The 18,071-nt window shown below is 40.4% G+C and overlaps 1 protein-coding gene across 7 annotated transcripts in view; it reads right to left on the bottom strand.

Annotated features, from left to right (window-relative positions):
- adam22 (ADAM metallopeptidase domain 22) overlaps nucleotides 1-18,071 on the bottom strand; it is a 339,135-nt gene that overhangs the window by 72,728 nt on the left and 248,336 nt on the right. For all 7 annotated transcript variants that reach the window (XM_048555033.2, XM_048555043.2, XM_048555053.2 and 4 more), the window contains exons 21-22: nucleotides 8,670-8,775; nucleotides 5,593-5,712 (exon numbers count right to left, since the gene is read on the bottom strand). In XM_048555033.2, coding sequence (XP_048410990.1) covers nucleotides 5,593-5,712; nucleotides 8,670-8,775 — 226 coding nt within the window. The remainder of the gene's footprint in view (nucleotides 1-5,592; nucleotides 5,713-8,669; nucleotides 8,776-18,071) is intronic.

The raw sequence follows: 18,071 nt of genomic DNA, 5'->3' as shown, positions 1-18,071 counted from the left end.
CTCCCTACCTCAGTAACCTCCTTGAGTCACTACACTCCTCCCTATCACCTTAACCTTGTCCAGCCATTCAAGCAGACAGTGCTTGTGGGGTCAAGAAACAATTATATACCCTCCTAGAGAAGAAAGGAAGTAAAGGAGAATTATGAGAATGTTAAAATTCAGCTGATTTCTCATGTTCTTAACAAATAACTCTTTGTTCAAAAACACTCAAATACTTTTCATGCTTTACTGTAAAAAAAGTTATATTTGCACATTCTATTTGCAAAAACTACATGGGAAAATTTCTTGCATGACAAGCATATTTGAAAGCATATGGGTATAAAACTAAGTTTAATGATGTCACTATTCAAAACGTAACAACTGAAATGAAATGCAAAGTAAATGTTTAATAAGCATCACAATTGTAATTAATTGTAAACACCATCAAGCACAATATATGCCTAATCAAGACTGACAAGGAACTTAATTAACATGACTAAATGAGCAAATCATAAGAAATGATTCGATTCCACTGTGAAACTGCTGGCAGTCACCGCTAATTACTAACATTGATGGCTAAAAGCATTCTAAAAGAGATTTTCATTTCCCCTATAGTCAGTACACGATTGCATATCCCACTCAGTTTTATTTCCCTTCAGGGGTCGGGTATTGTTACCATGGACAAACTGATCTGAAATCACCAACTTACTGTCATAGGCAAAAGTAAAAATGATTCCTTGGCTCTTGCTGAAACATGCTGGGTGTTTTGGAAGTAGTATTCTCAACATGATTATAATGTTAATTCATTTGTCACCTACACTGAGGGAACTGACATGTTAAATTTTGCCCAAAGTCCAAAATGATGTTGCACTTTCAGAAGAGCTTGCCTAGCAGCAGACTCAGCTAAGGAGCATAATACCCAGTGGAAGAGCTGGCCTAAAAGAAGCTATAGTTTATCAGAAAAAGACAAGCTGTGTTGTTGACAGAAAGTGAAGTAGTAATTAATACAGTTCACCTTCTTCATCAACCAAGGATTCCCCAGCACCGTGGTTGACTGAGCCTTCAGTCAGGCCCAACTCATCTCTCACACGTCAGCTCTCACCCCCTCTCCTCCCTTTGGCAACAACGATAGGGTCCTCTTTGTTCTCCACTAACATCCCACCAGCATCTACATCCAGAGGATCATGAGCTGCCATTTCCGCCACCTCCAGCATGATGCCATCACCAGATGCATATCCCCCTTTCCTCCCTTGTCAGCCTTCCACAGGGACCGTTCCCTCTGGGCCGTTCACTCCCAACACCTTCAAAACGCCTGACAGCCTCATGCCACCTGCAACTACAGAAGGTGTCCATTTGTTTCCTCCCTTCCCAGTATCCAAGGACCTAAACATACCCTTCCAGATGCAGCAGTACTTTATCTGCACTTCCCGCAATCTACTCTACCGCATTTGCCGCTCACAATGTGGTCTCCTTTACATTGGAGAAACAAACATAGACTGGATGACCACTTTGCAGAACACTTGTATTCTGTTCACAAAAAAGGCCCTGAACTTCCCATTGCCTGCAACTCAACACACCACCCTGTTCCCTGGCCAATATCTCTGTCTCAGGCTTGCTGCAGTGCTCCAGCAAAGCTTAGCATAAGCTGGAAGAACAACACCTCATTTTCCACTTGGGGACCCTGCAGCCTCTGGGACTCAATATCAGGTTCAATGACTTTAGGACTTGAGCTCTCCTGTGTCCTTACTTCAAACTCCCACAAACCAGGCCTTGTTATCAGCTCACCCCATCCCCCTCTCTGATGAAGGGTCTAGGCCCGAAACATCAGCTTTTGTGCTCCTGAGATGCTGCTTGGCCTGCTGTGTTCATCCAGCTACACACTTTGTTATCTTGTTATCACACAGTCTGCTATTGCACAATACCCTTTGTTAGCAATTAACAGTCCCCATTAATAGATATTCACCCTCTTAGCCAGATCATTAGCCACTCTTTCGTTCTTCTCTCTCTTTGGGGTCTATTCCCATTTATTGTTTACTCCTTACCTCCTTCCCCCACCCGACATTTTCCTAGCTATCATCAGTTCCGAGGAAGGGTCACTCGATCTGAAACATTAACTCTGATTTCTCTCCACAGATGTTGACAGGTCTGCTGAGCTTTTCCAGCAATTTCTATTTTTGTCTCCAGTTATTAATACTGGCACAATGGAGATGGTGGGCAATACTGATTCCTTTGATGTTGTAAAACTGGAGGTCCACCAGCACCAAATGCATTAATGGCACCTCAGCAACTAATGTTTAACAACATAGAGGTTCCAGATATTAAGAGTAAAAGGATGGCTAGGGAGGGAATAGGTCCCCTTAAAGATCAGCATGGCTGTCTAAGTGTGGAGCCACAAGAGATGGGGGAGATTTTTAATGAGTTTTTCTCCTCAGTGTTTATGAGGAGAGGATCATGAATGCTAAGGAAATAAGGGAAAAAAGTTTTGGACCACGCACTGATTACCAGAGAGGAGGTGTTTGCAGCCTTAAAGCGCATTAAGGTGGATAAATCCCCTGGGCCTGATTAAGTCCATCCTCCGAGATTGTGGGAGGCTAGGGAAGAAATTGCAAAGGCTCTTGCAGAGATTTTTGCTTCATCTTTCCCCACTGGCGAAGTTCCAGAAGCCTGCAGGGTGGCTAATCTTGTTCCATTATTTAAGAAAGGTAGCAAAGACAAGCCAGGGAAAAATAGGCCAGTAAGTCTGACATCAGTGGTGGGCAAGTTATTGGAGATAATACTGAGGACAGGATCAACCAACATTTGGATAGTCAAGGTCTGATTAGGGATAGTCTGCATGGATTTGTGTGTGGGAATCCACATATTAAAATCTTTTAGAGTTTTTCGAAGAGGTAACTAAAAGGACAGAGGCGAGTAAGGCAGTGGATGTTGTCTATATGGACTTTAGTAAGTCATTTGACAGGGTCTCACACAGCAGGCTAGTCATGAAGGTTAGGTTGCATGGGATCATCAGAGCTAGCTAATTGGATTCAAAATTGGCTCGATAGTAGGAAGCAGAGGGTGATGGTTGTAGGTTGTTTCTCAGACTGGAGGCCATGACTAGTAGTATGCCACAAGGGTTCGTGCCTTTGTTATTTGTTATTTACATAAGTGATTTGGATGTGAATGTACAAGGCATGATTAGTAAGTTTGCGGATTGTACAAAATTAAGAAACATCACTGATAGCAAGGAAGAGTATCAAAAATTACAGAGGAATCTTGATCAGATGGGGAAGTGGGCTGAAGACTGGCAAATGCAATTCGATACAGCTAAGTGTGAGGTATTGCACTTTGGAAAGTCAAGCCAAGGTAATAAACGGTAAGATCGTGACAATGTTGTGGAACAGAGGGTCCTAGGAGTACAAGTACATAGTTCATTGAAAGTAATATCACAGGTAGACAGGGTGGTAAAGAAGGCATTTGGCATGCTGGCCTTCATCAGCCAAGGCACTAAGTATAAGAGTTGGGGCGTTATGTTGCAGTTGTATAAGTCAATGGTGAGGCCGCACTTGGAATATTGTGTCCACTTTTGGTCACCCACTTATAGGAAATACGTAGTTAAATTGGAAACTGTGCAAAGAAGATCAGCAAGGATGTTGCCAGGCCTAGTAGGCCTGAGATATAGGGAGAGGTTGGCCAGGATAGGACTTTATTCCCTGAAACGTTGGAGAATGAGGGTGATCTTATTCAAGTGTATTAAATCATGAGAGGCATAGATTGGATGAAATCATATAGTCTTATTCCCAGGGATGGGGAATTAAAAACTAGAGGGCATAGGTTTAAGGTAAGAGGGGAAAGACTTAGGAAGGACCTGAGGGTCAACTTCTTCACACTCAAGAGTGGAATGGGCTGCCTGAGAAAGTGGTTGAGATAAGGTACAATAGCAACATGTAAAAAATATTTGGGTAGGTAGGCTTTAAAAGGATATGTAGCAAATACAGGCAACTGGAATTAGCTGAGTCAGCACCATGGTCAACATGGACCGGTTTGGGCCGAAGGGCCTGCTTCCATTACTCCATGACCCTAAATGAGCATGTGTAGGTTACTGAGACCACGGACCAGCTCGAATATTCAGACTACTTTTCTACCTTATCCCCATATTATTTGATTCTAATCTAAAATTCTGAGGCTTGAATATATTCAATGAGTAACTATCTGGGGCAGAGAATTTCAAAGATTTGTGTCCCTCTGATAGAAACATTTTCTCCTTTAGCTGGAATTTATGGGATTCAGTATTCACTGCTAACCCCTTTTCTGACTGAAAGTGTGCCATTCAAAATCCAGTTGTGACATTACACTGAGAGCAACCTGGATTCTTTCACTGCAGAACTTCCATCCCCACTGGAGAAGCTGCTGGGAAGTCTGAATTGCCAGCAACTCTACAGTTCCAGTAGTTCTGTGGCTAAGTGGTGGCCACGAGTGGAAGAGCAGATAGATCACCCCACCTGCCAAAAATATGATGGACCCAGCCTTAAAAGTAAATCAAGGATTGTGGAAGGTCTTATCTTGGAGGGACGATGATGGGAGATAATGGGATCTGCAGAGAATCTGCAGATAATGGGATCTGGAGAATCCAAGATAACAAAGTGTGAAGCTGGATGAACACAGCAGGCCAAGTAGCATCTCAGGAGCACAAAAGCTGAGGTTTCGGGCCTAGACCCTCCCCTCTCTCCCTATTTATTTCAGAATCCCCCTCTCTCCCTATTTATTTCAGAATCCCCCTCTCTCCCTATTTATTCCAGTTCCCACTCCCCATCCCCCTCTCTGATGAAGGGTCTAGGCCCGAAACGTCAGCTTTTGTGCTCCTGAGATGCTGCTCGGCCTGCTGTGTTCATCCAGCTTCACATTTTCTTATCAGGGACGATGATGGGGTCTGTTTTAGAAATGCTTGATGGGGAAGGATTAAATGGCTGTGCAATTATGTGGAGGTGCCTCCCATGGGAGCAGGGGACCCTCAAAAGTAAGTACAGCCCATTTGCTGCCCAATAGCACTCTGTGTAGTGAGATCTACAAGGCTATGTCCTTCTGTTCCTTTTTCCCCTGCTTTACATAGTGAGTCAGGTGAAATTAGGCCTTTAAGTAGCCATAGATTGTGTATTTAAGGACTGCAGTGGCCTAAATGTGCACGCTCTGCCTGATGCCTCTCTAACCTACTGTGAAATGGGAGACAAGTTGGTGGGCAGGGAGATTATGGGATGGTCTCATGTGGTTTATTTTATTAGACTTCATCTTCAAAAATGGTGGTTGAGGAGGATAAGAGATACATTTACAAACCCTTCACGTTTCAATAAGAGTTGAAATCCAGAGATCAAAAACTTGTTCATTTAATAGAGTTTCTCAAAGTGGTTAATTTGCCAATTGCACTAGTATGTGAGGCCTTGTTGCACTTATGAGGAAAAATTACAGTGAGGTTTTTTTAGAATTTCTTTTCTTGATGGATAATTTTCACCATAGTTATTAAAGGTCAATTTATTCCTGTAAGTCCAACTCATTATTATTAGATAACACATAATTACATGAAGGAAACTTCTCCACCTGTTATTTTGTCACTTCTGAATCAGAAATATAGCGATTTACCTGCAGTTGATATGCTTGTGTTTCAATAAGAAAGTAGAGACAGTCACATCACCCATGAGTTCTCCGATTCTTGGCACACCAGAGGTATCATCGCACAGCAGATAGCCACAAAGTACATCTCTGGAATAAATCAGAAGTATAGTCAGGCCCATGTTAAATGAAGATTAAGTCTGCATATTTGATTATTCATACATACAACCTAATGATTACATGTCTCAATTTCAATTTGTACATTTTGTGTAACTTAGACACCGGCGTGAGATCTGAAGTAACTAAACAGCCTTAAAATTCAAATCAGTTAAGCTACTGAGTTGAGAAATCTGTCTTCTTAACTTCAGTAAATAGGTGTCGTCAACTTCACTTTTGTTCCTTTTACAGAATGCAAATTGCAGCAAAAACAAAACTGCATCACTGTCAAACTAATGTGAAAATATACCAAAACAAAAACAATGCAAAAAGCATTCAGAATAAAATAGAAAAATGAATGGTACAAATAGAGATTCAATGTCTTTAACCTACGCTCCTTTACAAAGACATGATTGTAGGGCTTGCTGTTTTGAATCTGGTGAAATTTTCTTCCTTTCAATTACCTTGCTGTTTGGCTTCAGTGATAATCTTCATTGGGAATTGCTTGCAGTCCCAGCAGTGATCACTATGCTTCCCTGGTGCTGCTAAACCAAAGTACTGCCAGCCATTTGACTGGCCAGCAGCTCTCTGAAATAAGACTTCCAGTCACTGAGGGGTGGAAATCCTGTTTCCAGCTTACTAACAGGCACTGAAATGTTAAGTGGCAATGGGGCAGCTATACTCTCTGCATGAGTTTCCCAACTGTTTTTTTAGCTAGACGGACAGGGAACATAAAGTCCAGCAAATAAAATGCACTTCAGAGACAGTAGGAACTGCTGATGCTGGATTCTGAGATAACAAGGTGTGGAGCTTGTCCTGTCCTTGATCTGTCCATTTTTTCGCCCACCTACCTGCCCCTCCCACCTCACTGACAAACCTCCACTCCCACTTCCTACCTACTAGCCTCAACCACGCCTCCTTGACCTGTCTGTCTTCTCTCCAACTATCTGTTCCACAATCCACCTTCTATCATCACCTCCCCCCTCTCTATTTATTTCAGAGTGTCCTTCCCCTCGCCCATTTCTGATGAAGGGTCCAGACCTGAAATGTCAGCTTTCCTGCTCCTCTGATGCTGCTTGGCCTGCTGTGTTCATCCAGCTCCACACCTTGTTATCTAAAATGCATTTCAGACAGTTTCCTAGAGCAGTAAGTCATGGAACCACAGAAGCGGTATTTTTTTGGATGGTTATGTGTAATGAGATAAGGCTAATTAATGCTATCACAGTAAAGGTTGTTTGGGCAAGAGTGGCCATACTATAAAAGTTTACATTGAGTTCCGGAAGGAAATAATTGAGTCTGAAGCTAGATCATTAAACCTTAATGATACCAATTACATAAATATGAGGAATGAGTTGGATCAGGTAAAATGGAAAACTTGATTTAAAACTATAATGACAGAAAAAGAAGTTAATGATCATGACATGATAGGTATTTCTGAGATATGGTGCAAAAGTGATCAGAATATTGAAGTATATTTCATATTTCAGAAGTATGGGAAGAAAGAGAAAGAAGGTTGGATAGTTCTGCCAATGAGATTAGTACATTAGTAAGAAATAATCTTGTTCCAGAGGATCAAAATGTACAATCAGTTTCGATGGAGGTAAAGAATGGCAGATGAGTCGGGCTGGAGTGGTTTAATAGGCCTCTGACAGTATTTACTCAGTAGGACACAGCCTAAATCAAGAATAAGGAGGGCTTTAAGAAAGGTACTGCAATGATTGTTGGAGAACTTAATTTTGACATGGATGGGGCAAATAAAATTGGTAATGTAAACAGACATGATTGATTAATGATTTTACAATAAAGAATATTCTAGGTAACAGTTATTGTAATGTGATAGAATGTAACATTTATTTTACGGGTGAAAACCTTTGGTTGGAAACTGGCATCTTCATCTTAAGTAAAGGCAGTAACAATGGAATGAAGACTGAGTTGGCTATTGGGGAATGGGAAAATCATTTAAAAGTAAGGAGAAGCTGCAGTAGACATTTAACAGGATATTTCAGAATTAGGATACAGTCCTACTAAAAAAGAAAGGCTCTATGAGATGCTCCATTTGTTGCAAACCAATAAAGTTAAGGATGGTATCAAATTACAAGAGATGTATAATGATGTAAAGGTTAGTGACAGGCCAGAAGATTTGGCAAGTTTTATATGAGTGATGTTGATAGGCAATGGTGGGAATGTGTGGATTCCTCAGAAAAATGCTGAGCTGGTAGGACCATGGGAAAATTGTCAAATTTTTAAAGAGATTACTAGAGCAAAAAGCAGAGACCTTGAAGGCATCTGCGATCTGTTTGTATGCAAAATAAAGACAAGAATGTAATTTCGATTCCTTACTCAACAAGAGACTACGGGATGTAAAACCCTTTAGATTCAGAGGTAAACACGAAGGGTATTTCATTATTAAATAAAAGTTAGCAACAGCCACATGAACTATTCCTGGTTGATCAAGATAAGCCTGCTTAATCACTGGCAGGAGATGACTAGGGAGATTGTGGGTTTAATTAGATAAGAGCCAGGATAAAAGAGGGCCTCCAAATCAAATGTGCACAGTGGAGAGATGTAGAGACTGGGCTAACAAGACAATAGATAATTGTAGAAGAGAAATGCAGGGACAAACAGCCCAAAGCTCAAAGGTACAAGAAGTAAAGTCACTGTGCTCTCTCTATCCAGTCATAATCCAGGGTGTATATCACCCTTACTAGACTGTAAATCACCGAGTTTACATGAAAATGTAATAAACTTGTTCTGACTTTAAGGAGTTAAAGTAGTCTCATGATTGAACTTTGCACCATGAAGGGTTTGCATGTTTGTCAAAACAGCAGCAACTATTTCACTTTTAAAGTAATTTATTGTGTTTTGAAGAGTTTTGAGTTTTTTGGTCCATTAACACAAAATTTCAATTAAAATATAATTATACTTGAAATGTAGATAAAGAGTTTACTTACTGCTTATTGCATTGGATCCAGGTGTCTTTGTTTTTGCCACAATTTCCTTTCTCTGTCCCTTCAATGTTAAGCTTTTCATAACATAATTTGTCTGCAGCTCTTGCTTCTAATAAACAAATGTTTGGACTTATTTTCATTTCTAACAAGTGGGAATAATTTGACTTAAATGATAACTAAAACCTATTTCAAGAATTTGAGAAAGAAAGTTGGAAAAGGCATTCCTAGCCATCAAACAACCCAAAAGCTCAAAGAGATTCACATCATGAAAAGAAAGAGGTGAACAATTATGCAATTACTGATGTTGCTTAAGATCCATTTAAGCTCAATGAAAATATATAAAATGAATACTGTATAATAAAATCAGAAATTAATGATTAATATGTCAATAATATAGTCAAACGAAAATATACACATGGGCCATGAAATTCTTCAGCTATTCCAATAAACTTGGCCTAACAGCAAGGATGTCTTAATGGATGATAAGGAGTCTTCCATAATCTACCCTAAACATGACCATTTTTGTAAGGGATGGGTGGAGAATTCCAATTCCAGGAGGTCCCAAGTCAAGTACCTTTAGTAGAATCTGGCATATGCTTAGTAGAAGCATATCTGAACAGAACAGGATTTCTTACTCCTTGATACGGGAATCACATGGAAGTTTAAACATTAAACATGGTCTGGACACCAAAGGGTTGAAGAGACTAATTGGAATATGCAGATTTCACAGTAACACCTCTCCGATGTTTCTGGTGGATGCAGAAGGGTCTCTGTGCCACAATTTAAGCCAGGTTAATTTTGTGGCTCAGAACCAGTGATGTGCCTTCCTTGGTGTGGATGCTTATCACTGGGCTATAAAACAGGGCACATCATAGGTATCCCAGACAGCACACAAGGTAACATGTCAAAATTTCCAAATTGGAACATCCTTGCTGTACAGAAGTGCAGAATATGTAATGTTTAATTAGTTTAATAACTTAAACAATTTAATAGCATAAAGAATTAAAGTATATTCAAGGTTAGGTGAAGATGAAAGAGAAGGTAGCTGAAGAAAGAAGACAACTGCATGACAATTCTGCACAGGTGTCCTCAGAGGTTAAGCTGGAATATACCAGAAGAGGACAACATTGTCCAACATCGTAGCAGTCAACTTCCAACAAAGGAAAGCTTTGTATATCATGTGCTCACATAACTTAGTGATATTTTAATCAAGAGAAGACTATTAATTTAACATTCTTTTTCAAGGTACCTATCAATATCCTAACCTGATTCCACTGCTAACAGGAGTACATACAATCTGTTTTAACACTTGCCATAGTGCTCATTTCCATCATCTTGGTTCAAATACTTAATTTATTTTAACATTTTTGACTTACTCTTGTCCCTGAAAGCTCCATCATTTCGTCCCTTAAGACAAACAGAAAGCAAATGGAAACAAAAAAGTGGGCATGCAGGCAGAAGAATTAATTAGACAAAGTGAGACAGGCATAGAGAAGATGTGTAGTTTAGACTATTGGAGAGAAATGAAAAGCAAGTAGATAAGCAGAAAGTGAATCGAAGAAAGACTTCCTGATGTTAGCTTTATTTTTGTCCCATTATCTGCCTCTAGAAAGTTTTTGCCTACATCACTGTTCCTCTGCTTAGACACCAAGAGAAATTGTAGAAAGGTTCCCAATTAAGTTAGTGGGCCTTTATTTGCAGATTTAAAATGGAGACTGATCATCTTGACATGAATGTTCTACTCTTTCAAAATCCCAAGCTGATTTCCTAAGTCCATGTGATGTTATCACATGGGTAGTGCTTAATGCACTCCCAAGCAATGAACCTTTTAGACATTATACCCTTATACAACATCTCCCCTGAGTCTCTAACTGCACAAATTCAAGCTGTCTGAGGATTTCACAACTCTCCCAGAATGTGTTTTCTTCAGACGTTAAAGAGTGGTAGATCTCTGGGTTGAAGACTTTGATTCTGTTCTTCACAGTTTGAGACCTTTAAATCCATTAAAACTAGAGGACACTTTATTTCCAGGGTTTACTTCATAGAACATGTATTTTCTGCTGAAGCAGGAATTCCTCAACTGTAAAAAATGGAAGGCCATTAATTTCATTTGCTTCCTTCTTGGAGGATGCTGACTTGTTGAAACTGGAAGCTTTCTTTTTGAAGTATCTGAGATACCTGGGCCAAAGATTTTATTTTTTCCTTTTTGGCAGTATCCTGGATTTCTGAAGTAGGTTGTTCCTTCTTGATAGTAGCCTAGAGCACTGGGCCAGAAAATATTTTCTTGAGCATGTCCTGACTCCATGGACACTGGTTGTCCCAAGTCAGTAGTGGCTCTATGATGTTGTGTTCATTGCATCTCAATTGTGTACCTTGACGTAGATTCATGTGTGTGCTTTTCGGGTTTCCGTATCTTCAGAACTGAATTGATTCTGCATCTCCTATGACATGGTTGATATTCTTCATATTCTCTTCTTACGATTGATCTGCATTGTTTTTAGACTTCTGCTTCACTCACCATGTGTACAGACCCATCCAAAATCAAATCCTCCTTTGACTGCAATAGATACGACAGAGGTACAGCATTCCAACAACTACTTTTCATGAATTTTGACTTTACTCATGCTTTCGTTTTATTAATCTGTATGAGTCATAAATGAAATTAACTATGGATGCCCTTAGATGCTGAACTCCCTCCAGTATATCTTGCTCTTTCAAGTTTTTTATTTATTCTGAGGTTCAGGTGATTGTCAAAGGCTTGTGGCACTTGATCAAAACTATTATTTGTTTCTTGCAAAAACCAAAACAACTGCAGATGCTGTAAATCAGGAACAAAAACAAAGTTGCTGGAAAAGCTCAGCAGGTTTGGCAGCATCTGCAAAGAAAATAATCACAGTTAAAGTTTTGGATCCAGTGACTCTTCCTCAGCACTTCTCAGAACTTTTGGGTCCGGTGATCCTAGCTCAGGTGTTTTGAGGCAAGGTTACCGGACCCAAAATGTTAACTCTCATTTTTTTCTTCACAAGTGCTGCCAGACCTGCTGAGCTTTTCCAGCAAGTTGTATGTTGTTTCTTATAATACGAACAAGGAATAAGACCAGGCCACTTGACCCTTTGAGCCTACTCTGCCTTCAATAAGATCACAGCCAATCGCCCAATAATCACAGAATCCCTATAGTGTTGAAACAGGCTATTTGGCCCATCAAGTCCATACCTCCCTACTGAAGAGCATCCCACCCAGACACACCTCATCTCTGTAACCATGCATTTTGTGTGGTTAACCCATCTAGCCTGCACATTCTTGGACACTATGGGCAATTTAGCTTGTTCAATCCACCTCCCCTGCACGTCTTTGAACTGTGGGAGGAAACCGGAGCACCCGGAGAAAACCCACACAGACACAGGGAGAATGTGCAAACTCCACACAGACAGTCGCCTAAAGCTGGGTCATTGGCACTCTGAGTTAGCAGTGCTAACCACTGAATCACAATATCTTCTTTCTTTTTGTCTTTCATCTCCTCGGTAATCAAAAAATCTATCATAAAAAATATTTAAACATTCTACATCTGCTGTCTTTTCAGGAAGGGAATGTCAAAGAGTCACAACTCTTTAAGAGTAAAAGAAAATTCCTCATCTCTGTTTTAAATGGGCATCCCCTTATTTTTAAACTCTGATCTCTAGTTCTAGATCATCCCACATGAGACATATCCTTTCCACATTGATCTAATGAAGTCCTGTCAGGATCTTACAGGGCAGCACGATGGCTCAGTGATTAGCACTGCAGCCTCCCAGCACCAGGGACCCAGGTTTGATTCTAGCCTCAGGCGACTATCTGTGTGGAGTTTGCACATTCTCTCTGTATGCTACGGTTTCTGCCCACAGTCCAAAGACTGCTGGCTAGGTGGATTGGCCATGCTAAATTGCCTGGGTGGGGTGCACTTCAGAGGGGCAGTGTCGATCTGTTGGGCTGAATGGCCTGTTTCCACACTGTAGGGATTCTATGTTCCAAATAGGTCACTCATCTAATCTCTACAGAATACAGGCTGTAGTGACTGAGACCAGGCAAACCTGGTTGGCTACAAGGATCTTGATTGGGGTTGTTAACCCGGGACAAGCAGGAAAGCCTGGTCTGACCAATATAACCAGGAGATTAGAATCTCCTCAGTTGAAGATGGACTCCAACCTGGCTGGTCACAGCCAGTGTGTTGTGCACTAGTAAATAAAAAAGCACTTAAGAACTTGGACATTGTGCTTAAATGTTTTTCCCAGACAGGCCTACACCCTAGACAGGAAAAATGTGTGTTCCAAGCATCCCAAGTGACCTACTTGGGTTACAAAGTTAACAAAGCAGGACTATATCTGTTGAAAGAGAAAGCAAGGGTGACCAAAGGAGCTGCCACTCCCACGCCCGTACTGAAGCTAAGGTCTTTCCTTGGGTTAGTGAATTATTACGGAAAATTCATACAAAACCTGATCTTCATCTTGGCACCCTTACAACTGCTTTTGAGGAAGGGTCAGCCTTAGAAATGGTTGTGAAGCCAAGAAGCAGTCTTTATGGAAGTGGAAAAACAGCTATCGTCACCTAAGGTGTTGGCTCTCTAAGATACAAAGCGAGAAGCACTGCTGACATGCAATGCCTCCCTGTACTAAATCTAAGCAGTGTTGGCTCACTGGTGGCCAACAGAGAGGAACGCCCGATAGCATACGCACCCCGGACTTTGGCTGATACCAAATGCGGGTATACCCAGATAAAGAAGCAAGGTTTAGCGGTCATCTTTGGTGTGAGGAAGTTCCACTAGTACCTTTATGGATGGGAATCTGTCATAGTAACAGATCACAAACCCCTGCTCGGGCTACTGAAGGGAGACAGGGTGGTGCTGCCCTTGGCTTCAGGTAGAATTCAGTGTTGGGCCCTTATTCCCAGCACATACAAGTACAAGTTGGAACACTGTCCAGGAAGCCAACTGGCTATTGCAGATGCCCTGAGCCACCTCCCACTGGCAGATACTCTACACAGTACTCCAGCTGCAGTCTCACCAATAAAAACCAAAAGAACTGTAGGTGTTGTAAATCAGAAACAAAAACAGAATCTGCTGGAAAAGCTCAGCAGGTCTGGCAACATCTGTGGAGAGAGATCAGAGTTAACATTTCAGGTCCAGTGACCCTCCTCAGAACTGATGGTAACTAGGAAAATGTCAGCTTTTATGCAGACGACAGGGTGGAAGAAGGGGGTAAGGAGTAAGCCATAGGTGGGGGTAGAGCCCAAAGAGACAGAACAGTTGGACAGAGATAGGAGTGAATAAAATCTGGCTAAGAGGGTGAATAGCTGTTAATGAAGACTGTTAGTGGCTAACAATACGTTGTATGTAATAGCAGACGATGTGATCACAAAGCCTGGTGTGTAGCCAATATCTCTGTCTCAGGCTTGCTGCAGGGCTCCAGCAAAGCTCAGCGTAAGCTGGAAGAACACCACATTTTCCACTTGGGAACCCTGCAGCCTTCTGCACTCAATATTGAGTTCAATAACTTTAGAGCTTGAACTCTCTGATGTCCTGGACCCACCCCTACAAACCAGGCCTTGCGATCACATAGTTTGCCATTACACAAAACCCACTGTTAGCCACCGTCAGTCTTCATTAACAGTTATTCACCCTCTTAGCCAAATTGTTATCTGATCCTTTGTCTGTCCAACTGCTCCTCTGTCTCTTTGGGCTCTATTCCCACATATCATTTATTCCTTATCCTCTCTCCTCAGCCTATCTTCTGTATAAATACCAACATTTTCCGACCTACATAAAACTGAAAGTGCTGCAGATGCTGTAAATCAGACACAAGAAGAAAGTTGCTGGAAAAGCTCAGCAGGTCTGGCAGAATCTGTGAAGGAAAAAAGCGTTGAAGATTCGGGTCTGGTGACCCTTCCTCAGACCCTTCTGAGGAAGGGTCACCAGACCTGAAATGTTAAATCTGCTTTTTCCTTCACGGTTGCTGCCAGACCTATTGAGCTGTTCTTGCAACTTTGTTTTTATTTTCCTACCTACCATCAATTCTGAGGAAGGATCACTGGACCTGAAATGTTTTCTCTGATTTCTCTTCACAAATACTGCCAGATCTGCTTTTCTAGCAATTCCTGTTTGTGCAGTCTCACCAAAGCCCTGTTTAACAGCAGCATAGCCTCCTCACCCTTGCATTCAATTCTCCTTGCTATACACCGTAACATTCTATTAGCTTTCTTGAATACTTGCTGTATCTCAAACAAACCTTCTGTGATTCATTTATAAAAACATCCAGATCCCTCTGCCTCTCAGAGCTTTGCAACCTCTCACCATTTAAATAATATGTTTCCTTTTTATTGTTCCTTTCAAAACGGACAATTTCACATTGTACTCCATTTGCCTGTCTTTGTCAACTCATTTAAAGTATCTATATCCCTCTGAAGGCTCCTTACATTCTCTTCACAACTCACTTTCCTGCCAATTCTTGTGTAATCAGCACATTTTGATATACCTGTGATCCCTCCAATGTCATTTATGCAAATAGTAAACAGTTCAGGCCCCAGAATCAACTCATGTGGCACGCCACTCATGACATCCTACTCGCCTGAAAAAGACCTCCTTATTCGTACTGTGATCAGAGATAATGGGAACTGCAGATGCTGGAGAATCCGAGATAACAAAGTGTGGCGCTGGATGAACACAGCAGGCCAAGCAGCATCTTAGGAGCACAAAAGCTGACGTTTCGGGCCTTATAGGACTAATACTATAGGACTAATACTTATTTTGTTAACTCTTCTTTTTTCAATATCTGAAGAAACATTTTGAATCTATTTTTACATATTTGACTAACTTCCTCCTGTACTCTAATTTTCCCTGTTTATTAATATTTTTCGTAATTATTTGTCGTTTTATATATTCTGTCAAATCTTCTGAGTGGCCATGCATCTTTGCACAAAGAAATGTCTTCTTTGAATGTGACATCATCTTTGATTTTTTTGGTTAACCATAGATGGCAGATCCAACTTTTAAATTTTTCTTTTATTCATTGCACGCTTTCATATTTTACCTCCTACACCATGAGCTTTCATTTTCCACAGTAAAAAACCTTATTGTCTAAATGATGCAAAGCCGCAGAGGTCTGAGATGCATTGAGATTTGGGTGTCTTAGCACATGAATCACAGAAAGTTAATGCACATAACCTTCCTACTTTTGCATTCAATTCCCCCTGTATTTGATATCAAATGCCTTTTAGAAATCTAGGTACAATAGATCTACTGGTTCTTTGCTATCAAGAGCATGAGTTACTTCTTTAAAGATTGCCAATAAATTAGTTAAACATAATTTCCTCTTGAAAAATATATCTTGTTCTTTCCTGATTACCTTAAACTTTCCTTACTTAGCTTTTGGGAAAATTTGGGCCCAGAGGGCATAATTCAGAATAAGGAGTCATAAATTTAATGCAGAGATGAAGTGGAGTTATATTTTTTCTGAGGATAGTGATTCTTTTTAACTCAGATAGCTGTTCAGGTCATGTCATTAAGTATATCCAAGGCTGAGATAGACAGAATTTTAATCAGTAAGAAAATCAAAGGGCTATTGGGAAAAGACAGGAAAATGGAGTTGAGGATTATCTGGTCAGCCATGATCTCATGGAATGGTGGGACAGACGTGACGCATAGAATAGCTTGCCTTAGCTACAACATTTTACGGTCTTAACTTATCCAAGAGCCTTGTTATAAGGTCTTTTGTAATATCTTTTAACATTTCCCCTATAGCAGATATTAAGCTAACTACCCTGTAGCTTCCTGCTTTCTACCACTTCCCTATTTGAGTAAAGAAATTAAATTTGCTATTTTCTAATCTAAAAGAACCTTCTCTGAATTCAATACATCAACTACTTCACTGGCTACTTCTTTTAAGACCTCTTCAGGTGAAACATCTCAGGGCCTGGCAACTTGTCAGCTCGCAGTTCCAACAATTTACTTAGTAACTGTTCTCTGGCAATTGTAGATTTGTTAAGTTCCTCAGTCCCCTTCAAATCCTAATTTACAGTTACTTCGAGAATGTCTCTGGCACTAAAGACTGGTGCAGTTGCCGCCAAGTTGCAGTAGGGAAAGATTGAGATCTTCCTGCTGAAGTTAGATGGGGGTCTGTTCAGTTATTGGACATTCCTGGTGCCTCAAATGCATGTAAATATAGTTTAGTTCAAGTAAGAGATGCCTTTGGTTTGTTTGGATGGAGTCAAACTTCAATATTTGTTTCAGAGATAATGGGAACTGCAGATGCTGTAGCTTTTGTGCTCCTGAGATGCTGCTTGGCCTGCTGTGTTCATCCAGCCTCACATTTTATTATCTTTCAATATTTGTTTGTTTCCTTGCTATGCTGCTACGCAGAACCGAACTGTGTTAGGACTGTGTGTATGTATATAAAGATATTTGATATGTATGACGTTTACTTTTATAATTTCTAGCGAAGACTGATGCAAAATATCTGTTCAATTCACCTGTCACACCTTACTGTTCATTGCTAAGTCTCCAGGCTCATTTTCTCTGGGACCTGCACTTACTTTGTTAACTGTACATTTTAAAAATATTTGAAGAAACTTTTCCTTTGTGTTTTATATTTTGCCTTTCTCTTGGACCTTAGCTTTTCCATCCTTATAAATCTTGTAGTAATTATTCGAATTTTTTATGTTCTTTTGTCCTTTGATAGGCTATAATGCCATCTAATGTGATCTCAATAGAAACTGAAAATGTACTAACTTGTTCATCTTCTGATTTTATCCAGTTTAGAAGGTATTACATTTATCAACAACTGCATTCTCCAAGATATTCAATTTTGTGTTTCAGTTGAACCATCTCTGAAATTAAATCTTCCTGGCAATATTATTTCTACTGCCATATCTTCCTAGGATGATTATTTATTTGTCTTGCTTTAAAGGCTTTTAGTTCTGTAATAACAATGCTACAGCCATGCACTGCTGTGCTGAAGGCTTTTCTCACATTTTTTATGAGTCAGATGGAGGACTCCTGCCTTTCATATGGCCTATTCGAATGAGTCTCACCACCTGTTATTGTTTCCTTAATAGTTTCACTGATTGAATTTCATTGCCTACAGAGTTAACAACCAATTCTTATAGCTTGTAGGCTTTACTGAATGAATCCCACTCTTGGCTCTACAAGATGAATCCTGTTCCTTTATCAGGTTTTTTTGTAGATAATTCCTGCTAGATACAGTGTTACTAAAAATCACCATTGCTTCTCATGTTTTTGAGCCTGGATGAGTTCCACTGTCTGCATCACTCGTTAAATAATGGATGCCCCAACTTTGCTGCCACCTCAATAGTCTCCTAATTCTCTTCTTCTGCAGGAGGTTATTTGTTTATGAAAGTTGTCAGCTCAGTTGGCTGGAT

Source organism: Stegostoma tigrinum, chromosome 2 (assembly GCF_030684315.1).
Source record: "Stegostoma tigrinum isolate sSteTig4 chromosome 2, sSteTig4.hap1, whole genome shotgun sequence".
NCBI classification, from domain to species: domain Eukaryota; kingdom Metazoa; phylum Chordata; class Chondrichthyes; order Orectolobiformes; family Stegostomatidae; genus Stegostoma; species Stegostoma tigrinum.
Note: the sequence above shows the minus strand (reverse complement) of the source record. Positions and strands in the feature narration are given on the sequence as shown.